Source organism: Oncorhynchus masou, unplaced genomic scaffold (assembly GCF_036934945.1).
Source record: "Oncorhynchus masou masou isolate Uvic2021 unplaced genomic scaffold, UVic_Omas_1.1 unplaced_scaffold_3033, whole genome shotgun sequence".
NCBI lineage: Eukaryota > Metazoa > Chordata > Actinopteri > Salmoniformes > Salmonidae > Oncorhynchus > Oncorhynchus masou.
Window position 1 is genome coordinate 15,853 of NW_027009452.1, and position 10,875 is coordinate 26,727.

Below are 10,875 nucleotides of genomic sequence, written 5' to 3' on the forward strand. Positions count from 1 at the left end.
AACATCAGGAACAGAGTGGAGAATCACGGCTGTATCATGACAACACAACATCTTACAGTACCTTCTTGCATAGTATCACATGAAAGTTAAACATGTCTTCTAACTAGGTGATATTCAGTATTGTTACATACTGTACTCTACACACTGTGGTTGAATCAGGACTGATACTGTAGGTGATATACAGTATTGTTACATACTGTACTCTACACACTGTGATTGAATCAGGACTGATACTGTAGGTGATATACAGTATTGTTACATACTGTACTCTACACACTGTGATTGAATCAGGACTGATACTGTAGGTGATATACAGTATTGTTACATACTGTACTCTACACACTGTGGTTGAATCAGGACTGATACTGTAGGTGATATACAGTATTGTTACATACTGTACTCTACACACTGTGATTGAATCAGGACTGATACTGTAGGTGATATACAGTATTGTTACATACTGTACTCTACACCTTGTGGTTGAATCAGGACTGATACTGTAGGTGATATACAGTATTGTTACATACTGTACTCTACACACTGTGGTTGAATCAGGACTGATACTGTAGGTGAAAATACGTCGTTTTTTCATGATTACCTTTTAACGGAAGTCTGTTATTAACATAATAATTTTATCAACCTCTTTTATCCAAAGTGATTTACAGTACTAGATTACACGGCACCAGCAGCACTGTATGATGTACAACAATGGAACCATTTTATCCAAACACATCAGAATGTTTGCTGAACTTTGCTGGAATGCAGACATCCAACATTCTGTTCTGTTCTCCAGAATTCTTGAGAGAACATTGACCCCCACTTCAGAATCTGTGGAAATATGTTTGTGTGTCAATGTATCCTCCTACTCAAGGCGTTTGCTGTTATGACACAATCACCCACAGGGACAACTGTTAACATCCACTTCATATGCATACGTGTTTGGGTGTGTCCAGTGTGTTGACATTCTGAACGACAGAATGTTATGTTATGGAGACAAAAGAAAGAGTGTGTGTGTGTGTGTGTGTGTGTGTGTGTGTGTGTGTGTGTGTGTGTGTGTGTGTGTGTGTGTGTGTGTGTGTGTGTGTGTGTGTGTGTGTGTGTGTGTGTGTGTGTTAGAGTGTGAGCTGTATTTATCTGTGCAAACAGACATCACTGTACATATACAGTATAGTTGTTGGATTAGTTGCTACCTCTGCAGTGGCTGGACTCCAGCTTTAACTACACAGTCAGCCGCTGTGATACCAAACAGGTAAGGCCCCTTTCCAATCTGATTCATTCCTTTCCAGGATGTAGTACAGAGTGCAGGTGATGATTCTCCATGTGACAGGATGTAGTACAGAGTACAGGTGATGATTCTCCATGTGACAGGATGTAGTTCAGAGTACAGGTGATGATTCTCCCTTTGACAGGAAGTAGTACAGAGTACAGGTGATGATTCTCCATGTGACAGGATGTAGTACAGAGTACAGGTGATGATTCTCCATGTGACAGGATGTAGTACAGAGTACAGGTGATGATTCTCCATGTGACAGGATGTAGTACAGAGTACAGGTGATGATTCTCCCTTTGACAGGATGTAGTACAGAGTACAGGTGATGATTCTCCATTGGACAGGATGTAGTACAGAGTACAGGTGATGATTCTCCATGTGACAGGATGTAGTACAGAGTACAGGTGATGATTCTCCATTGGACAGGATGTAGTACAGAGTACAGGTGATGATTCTCCATGTGACAGGATGTAGTACAGAGTACAGGTGATGATTCTCCATTTGACAGGATGTAGTACAGAGTACAGGTGATGATTCTCCATTGGACAGGATGTGATCTTTTATTCCAGTCTTACGAACAGGGATCACTTATTGTTGTTGTATCAGTTGGGTTGTTAAATTAAGAGTTAATATCATTATTTTTTATGTTTGATTATACTTTGAACATGCTGTAGATTTGAGGTCAACAACAACTTCTGCAACATGGGTGGTGGATATCTCTTAATTGATGGTGAGATGTTTTAATAATGTTTTATGATGACAACAGTTGTGTATGTATCTGTAACGTATCATCCTTTCACTGGTTTTGTTCTCATCTTTAGATGTGACGAGCACTGAGAAGAAGACAAACAGAATCTTTGTCTTGATGTTGATTCTCTGTCTTCACTTTGGACTGGTGAAACAGGTACACTAAGAAAAATATAACCTCACACTTAATATTTCAATTTACCTAGTTTAGTTTATTTACCCTGATTATAATACATTATTTCAAATCAGGAAATCAAGTTGAGTAAACGAAAAGCCAATAAAATATTCATTCATAGAACCTTACATTTAACACCAGCAGGGTTCATTTCTAAAACAGTTGAACATGTCCTCCTGTTAAGGAGACATAAGAAGAGAAGATAGTGTCCCACTACTGTTGTTTCTAACAAGAAAAGAGACTCCTTAAATGTTATGGGCAATGCCTGTGAATAGTCTTCATGTTGTTTTGACTACACCCTGAGCTATACAGGAAAAACTATTGTGGATCATATCTTCGGCATCCTGCTTCAGGACTTGGGCGGTGGCTTTATGTTGTACTTTCATTGTGCACATTGACATAAAACAACAGACCGACACACAAGACTTAATACTCGTTTTCCTCACATTTAGCCTCACAAACAGGAAACTGCATCCAATACGGGACTGATAAACAACTCATCACCCAAGTAGGAACCTGTTAGGTCTGAATCAGGAGAATGACACTAAAGAATGTTACTGTTACAGAACAAGATGTTCCCACTGGACATGGCACCTGATTCAGTTGATGACAAATACGATGGCTGCAGAGACGAAGCCTTCAAGAGGGTGGATGACGACTACCTCCCACATGAGAAAAACACCACCACTAACTTCAGAAGAGCCTGGGACATGGCAGAGAAACATGCATCCATTCCAACAGATGGTCTGCAGAAAGTGCATTCCGTCTCTATGTATTTGTACACAAATAACAAACCCCAACCTCCTTCTGAATCCATCTACATAGACTTCAACAAAGCAGTTAGACAAGGCAGTTATGGGTATGGAACATCATTCCAGTACCATTCCCTGCACTTCTATCTGACTGACGCCATGCAGATTCTCAAACAAAGTCAAACAACATGTTGGACCACCTACCTTAGAACCAATGTAACTTTTGATCAGGATGTTGTCAACAAAGAAATGCGCTTTGGTTATTTTGCCTCAAGTTCTTTACATAAGACTTTATACGATTTTGGAGACACATCCTGCTTTGAGATCAACACATGTTTTGGTGTTAACTTGACATATTACTCTGCATATGCAAACGAGGGGGAAGTTTTGATTCCTCCCTATGAGGTATTCAAAGTGACCAACATCCAGACAAAGTCAGCAGTCAGTAACCTGTGGTGTAAAGTCGTGTACACTCTAAAGAGCACTGGGAAATGGAAGAGTGACCTGAATTGTAAAGCAATAGATACAGGCTACTGCTACATGAAGCTACTAACTGTGTTCATTGTCACAATAGTGTTCATATATTTACAACAGTAAAATAGTGATTTTGTCAGACAGTATAGGCAACAGCTCTATAGAGATGAGATGATGACATGGAATGACCTACTGAAGTCATAAAATTAAACCAATGTAACAGAAATATTTCATTAAAGTAATGTGAATAAATGTTGTTTAAAACTTATTAAGTGATAACAAGTAATGCTTAGTCACTACCATCATGGGACTTTTACTAATAGTTTTATTATGTGTTACATCATTCAACCTACATAACGCATAGTGTATTGTTTAAAAAATAATACAACTATTTTTCATGTCAAACTGAAACCAAACCAACCTCAAAAAGCACTAATCGCTCAGCACTGGAACCAAAGTGTATTTTGATCAGTACAAAATATCAGTTTCGGTACCTTCACTTTGAGCACTATAGGCAAGAAAATAGGCAGAGATTCATTTGGAGCGACGTCCTGCTTTGAGATCACCACATGTTTTGGAGCTGACATATCACATTACTCTGTATTTACAGGACAGAGAGAAGTCTTAATTCCTCCCAATGAGGTATTCACAGGGACCAACATCCAGAGGACGTCACCAGAGAATAACCTGTGGTGTGAAGTCATCTACACATTAGTGGCCACTGTAGTTTGGAAGAATTGAACTGCAAATTGGTGCCAAAATAAATCAGAAAAGCAGTTATTTTTATGTTTTACAATCAACAGAACAGCTGCTACAGGCAACATAACACTCTTTAATTATGTTCTGTATATTACTGATCATCCCATCACCAATGTACAACGGGAAGTCATCTGAAACAAATGTATCTTTCTCAGCTCTCAGGTGTAACGATCCTGTTAAATGGTTAAACCCGCATTACTTCCTCAGATTAAGAATACGATTATTTTTGTGAAATAAAAAATGTAATATGATTTGTAATTTGATTATATTTTCAGCATGTGCACTCCAGCTTTTGTTAAATAAATAAAAAAAATAAGCATGATTAAATGACATGTCCTATGTATCCACTACCTGTACATCAATTATAAAGATATGAATTTCATCTCACTTCAAGAAAATGTGTCTGTTCTTAGGTCATAATTAGAATGAACTACAAATATATTTAGATTTAAGGAAAGATTCAATGATATAGACACAGGTAACCTGAAGCTTCATTGACTGTGCAGTTGGGCATCAGATTGCTATAGCATATGATGTGGTTAGCTGATAAATTAATGTTCCACATCTATCCAGGAGTTGTGAGATCTGGCAGGCAACTTCAATGTAGTCAGCCTGGAACGTAGCCTACCTCATTAGTGGGGTTGGATGAGAGATGGGGAGGGACTCAGTTACCAAGAAGCTTTCAGCAGCCACCATGTTGACTAGCAGAGACAACAGAGGTCATAGGGTGGCAGTGAACTGTCATAACATCTACTGTCTATTCATAGGTTAACTGTCATAACTACCTACTGACTAAACGGGTTCTTTTGACAACTGTTTGCACTGAACTCAGCCTGATGATGACTGTGTCACACCTTCAAGACAGCCTCAGCCTTGATAGCAGGGGGTTTCTGAAGGTGGAAGATCACAAAAGTTACCTTGTTAGTGGGAAAGATATAAAAAGAAGTCAGAAATCACTCTGATGATTGACTGATGACTGGTATCATTCCACATGTTATCAAATTAATAATATTTCATGAAATATTTAAATGGACAATAAAGATATTCTATTATATTCTATTGTGTGTACTTGTGTGTTTGTGTGTGCCGGGGGCTTTAGTGTTTGTGGTTTGAAGGGCACACTACTGTATGTGCACAAATAACTCACCCAAACCCATCTACCTTCACTATATTTGAAAAAAGATAACTAATCCAAACCCAGCTACCTAGACTGTGTTGGAACACAGCTACCTAGACAGCATTAGAACACACAACTAAACCCATCTATGTAGACTGTATTAGAACACATAACTAAATTCATCTACCTAGACTGTATTAGAACACAACTAATACCATCTACCTAGACAGTATTAGAACACACAACTAAACCCATCTACCTTGACTGTATTAGAACACATAACTAAACCCATCTATCTAGACTGTATTAGAACACATAACTAAACACATCTACCTAGACTGTATTAGAACACATAACTAAACACATCTACCTAGACTGTATTAGAACACATAACTAAACCCATCTATCTAGACTGTATTAGAACACATAACTAAACACATCTACCTAGACTGTATTAGAACACATAACTAAACACATCTACCTAGAGTGTATTAGAACACATAACTAAACCCATCTACCTAGAGTGTATTAGAACACATAACTAAACCCATCTATCTAGACTGTATTAGAACACATAACTAAACACATCTACCTAGACTGTATTAGAACACATAACTAAACACATCTACCTAGACTGTATTAGAACACATAACTAAACCCATCTATCTAGACTGTATTAGAACACATAACTAAACCCATCTATCTAGACTGTATTAGAACACATAACTAAACACATCTACCTAGACTGTATAGGAATAAAGATAACTAACCCAAATCCATCTACCTAAAGTGTATTAGAACACATAACTAAACACATCAACCTAGACTGTATTAGAACAAATAACTAAACCCATCTATCTGGACTGTTTTAGAAAACAGAACAAACATCCTCTTTCTAGACTGTATTAGAACACATAACTAAACCCATCTACCTGGACTGTATTAGAACAAATAACTAAACCCATCTATCTGGACTGTTTTAGAAAACAGAACAAACATCCTCTTTCCTAGACTGTATTTGAACACATAACTAAACCCATCTACCTGGACTGTATTTGAACACATAACTAAACCCATCTACCTGGAATGTATTAGAACAAATAACTAAACCCATCTATCTGGACTGTTTTAGAAAACAGAACAAACACCATCTTTCCTAGACTGTATTAGAACACACAACTAAACCCATCTATCTAGACTGTTTTAGAAACATAACTAATCACATCTATCTAGACTGTATTAGAACACAGATAACTAACTCAAACACCTCTACCTAGAGTGTATAGGAATAAAGATAACTAACCCAAATCCATCTACCTAGACTGTATTAGAACACATAACTAAACCCATCTACCTAGAGTGTATTAGAACACATAACTAAACCCATCTACCTAGACTGTATTAGAACACATAACTAAACCCATCTACCTAGAGTGTATTAGAACACATAACTAAACCCATCTACCTAGAGTGTATTAGAACACATAACTAAACCCATCTACCTAGAGTGTATTAAAACACATAACTAAACCCATCTACCTAGAGTGTATTAGAACACATAACTAAACCCATCTACCTAGACTGTATTAGAACACATAACTAAACCCATCTACCTAGAGTGTATTAGAACACATAACTAAACCCATCTACCTAGACTGTATTAGAACAAATAACTAAACCCATCTATCTGGACTGTTTTAGAAAACATAACTAACACACTCTTTCATAGACTGTATTAGAACACATAACTAAACCCATCTACCTAGAGTGTATTAGAACAAATAACGAAACCCATCTATCTGGACTGTTTTAGAAAACATAACTAACACACTCTTTCATAGACTGTATTAGAACACACAACTAAACCCATCTACCTAGAGTGTATTAGAACAAATAACTAAACCCATCTATCACCACCTTCCAGAGACACCTGAAACCCCACCTCTTTAAGGAATACCTAGGATAGGATAAAGTAATCCTTCTCACCCCCCCCCCCATTAAATGATTTAGATGCACTATTGTAAAGTGGCTGTTCCACTGGATGTCATAAGGTGAATTCACCAATTTGTAAGTCGCTCTGGATAAGAGCGTCTGCCAAATGACTTAAATGTATGTATGTATAGAGTTCAGTGTGTCAGAGCCTGTTGTCCGGACCTCTGGCAGTCTCTATGGGGGTACGACAGGGTTCAATTCTCGGGCGGACTCTTTTCTCTGTATAAATCAATGATGTCGCTCTTGCTGCGGGTGATTCATTCATCCACCTCTACTCAGACGACACCATTCTGTATACATCTGGCCCTTCTTTGGACACTGTGTTAACAAACCTCCAAACGAGCTTCAATGCCATACAACACTCCTTTCGTGGCCTCCATCTGCTCTTAAATGCTATTAAAACTAAATGCATGCTCTTCAACCGATGATCTTCAACCGATGATCTTCAACCGATCGCTGCCAACACACGCCAGCACGACTAGCATCACCACTCGGGATAGTTCTGACTTAGAATACGTGGACAACGACAAATACCGAGGTGTCTGGTTAGACAGTAAACTCTCCTTCCAGACTCACATTAAGCATCTCCAATCCAAATTTAAATCTAGAATTGGCTTCCTAACAAAGCATCCTTCACTCATGCTGCCAAACATACCCTCGTAAAACTGACTATCCTACCGATCCTCGACTTCGGCGATGTCATTTACTAAACAGCCTCCAACAGTCTACTCAGCAAACTGGATGCAGTCTATCACAGTGCCATCCGTTTTGTCACCAAAGCACCATATACCACCCACCACTGCGAACTGAATGCTCTAGTCTACTGGCCCTCGCTACATATTCGTCGCCAGACCCACTGGCTCCAGATCATCAGTCTTTGCTAGTTAAAGCTCCGTCTTATCTCAGCTCACTGGTCACCATAGCAACACTCACCCATAGCACCCATAGCATGCAGGTATATCTCACTGGTCATCCCCAAAACCAACACCTCCCTTGGCCACCTTCCTTACAGTTCTGTGCTGCCAATGATTAGAGTGAATTGCAAAAATCGCTGAAGTTGGTGACTTATATCTCCCTCACTAACTTTAAGCATCAGCTATCTGAGCAGCTTACCGATCACTGCAATTGTACGCAGCCCATCTGTAAATAGCCCATAACTACCTACAATTTGTTAGGTACGCTATCCTTACTAATCAAATAGCATATCATTACAGCAGTTGCTTGTATGTACTGGTATGTTAGCTGGCTACCGAACATTAGTTGGCTACTAATACGTCAAACTTGACAGTATATTAGCTATATGCTATCTAACTAACTACCCAACGTTTATTGACTTTATTATTCACGTCATGCTTAGCTTAGCTACGTGGTATAGTCATTGTGTGTTCTCAATGGACATTGTTTATGAAGTTGTAAGATGTCTAGCTAGTCATTTGTTAGCTATGCTAACAAATTAGCAAGAAGTTGCCTAGAAACAGCATCAACTTCTAATAGACAAGCGAAGCGCTAGTACACTCAACTGAAAAGATACCATTCGTTTACAGTATACTAAAATGAAATTATAGTATGTAGTATGTACTCATTAAGTATGTAGTATACAGTATGTAAGTATGGGTATTCGAACACAGCACTGGTTTCTTATTGAAATTAACTGTAATCTTCTACTTCCTTCTTTTAAATCATGAGATGGAAATGAATAACATCGATAAAAAGAAGGCACCTTTTCTGTTATTTTTCTACTAGTTTTGATGGTAATCTTTGCTTTGATCTTAGGCAAGATGGAGGGATGCAAGACATTCTACCTCTAGATATGGTCCGTTCTTCTGTTGATGACAAATATGATGGTAAAGAGGTTTAATGTTATGGGCGGTTGAAAACATGTACCTCTACGATAAGTTAAACACTAATCCTCAATTCAATACATCCTGATACATCCAGATTCTTAGAGAAAGACAAGAGACATGTAAGGAAACCTTTCACACAACCAACAAGAAGTTTGATCTGAGTGTTCTCAACCACGAGATCCGTTTCGGCACATTCGCCACAAGCTCTTTAAGATCCGAGGCTTGATTTAACCTGCAATGAATTCCGCCTCCACTGCAAGCCCTGTTAAGGCTTGATTTAACCTGCAATGTATTCCGCCTTCACTGCAAGCCCTGTTAAGGCTTGATTTAACCTGCAATGAATATCGCCCCCACTGCAAACACTGTTAAGGCTTGATTTAACCTGCAATGTATTCCGCCTTCACTGCAAGCCCTGTTAAGGCTTGATTTAACCTGCAATGAATTCCGCCTTCACTGCAAGCCCTGTTAAGGCTTGATTTAACCTGCAATGTATTCCGCCTTCACTGCAAGCCCTGTTAAGGCTTGATTTAACCTGCAATGAATTCCGCCTCCACTGCAAGCCCTGTTAAGGTTTGATTTAACCTGCAATGTATTCCGCCTTCACTGCAAGCCCTGTTAAGGCTTGATTTAACCTGCAATGTATTCCGCCTTCACTGCAAGCCCTGTTAAGGCTTGATTTAACCTGCAATGAATATCGGCCCCACTGCAAACACTGTTAAGGCTTGATTTAACCTGCAATGTATTCCGCCTTCACTGCAAGCCCTGTTAATGCTTGATTTAACCTGCAATGAATTCCGCCTTCACTGCAAGCCCTGTTAAGGCTTGATTTAACCTGCAATGTATTCCGCCTCCACTGCAAGCCCTGTTAAGGCTTGATTTAACCTGCAATGAATTCCGCCTTCACTGCAAGCCCTGTTAAGGCTTGATTTAACCTGCAATGTATTCCGCCTCCACTGCAAGCCCTGTTAAGGCTTGATTTAACCTGCAATGTATTCCGCCTCCACTGCAAGCCCTGTTAAGGCTTGATTTAACCTGCAATGAATTCCGCCTTCACTGCAAGCCCTGTTAAGGCTTGATTTAACCTGCAATGTATTCCGCTCCACTGCAAGCCCTGTTAAGGCTTGATTTAACCTGCAATGTATTCCGCCTCCACTGCAAGCCCTGTTAAGGCTTGATTTAACCTGCAATGAATTCCGCCTTCACTGCAAGCCCTGTTAAGGCTTGATTTAACCTGCAATGTATTCCGCCTTCACTGCAAGCCCTGTTAAGGCTTGATTTAACCTGCAATGAATTCCGCCTCCACTGCAAGCCCTGTTAAGGTTTGATTTAACCTGCAATGTATTCCGCCTTCACTGCAAGCCCTGTTAAGGCTTGATTTAACCTGCAATGTATTCCGCCTTCACTGCAAGCCCTGTTAAGGCTTGATTTAACCTGCAATGAATATCGCCCCCACTGCAAACACTGTTAAGGCTTGATTTAACCTGCAATGTATTCCGCCTTCACTGCAAGCCCTGTTAATGCTTGATTTAACCTGCAATGAATTCCGCCTTCACTGCAAGCCCTGTTAAGGCTTGATTTAACCTGCAATGTATTCCGCCTTCACTGCAAGCCCTGTTAAGGCTTGATTTAACCTGCAATGAATTCCGCCTCCACTGCAAGCCCTGTTAAGGCTTGATTTAACCTGCAATGAATTCCGCCTCCACTGCAAGCCCTGTTAAGGCTTGATTTAACCTGCAATGAATTCC

General features: G+C 39.4%; 1 protein-coding gene across 2 annotated transcripts; it reads left to right on the plus strand.

Annotated features, from left to right (window-relative positions):
• Positions 1 to 951: 951 nt before the first annotated feature.
• On the plus strand, positions 952 to 4,828 carry LOC135534115 (T-cell ecto-ADP-ribosyltransferase 1-like). 2 transcript variants are annotated; one of them, XM_064961250.1, is made up of 4 exons: positions 954 to 1,249; positions 1,945 to 2,000; positions 2,092 to 2,174; positions 2,759 to 4,828. In XM_064961250.1, exons 1-4 carry the CDS (start codon positions 978 to 980, stop codon positions 3,539 to 3,541), a joined length of 1,194 nt encoding a protein of 397 aa, XP_064817322.1. In that variant the 5' UTR covers positions 954 to 977; the 3' UTR covers positions 3,542 to 4,828. The 2 variants fall into 2 exon arrangements, with proteins under 2 accessions (XP_064817323.1, XP_064817322.1); XM_064961251.1 differs by lacking the exon at positions 1,945 to 2,000 and having other exon boundaries at positions 952 to 1,249.
• The last annotated feature ends 6,047 nt before the right edge of the window (positions 4,829 to 10,875 follow it).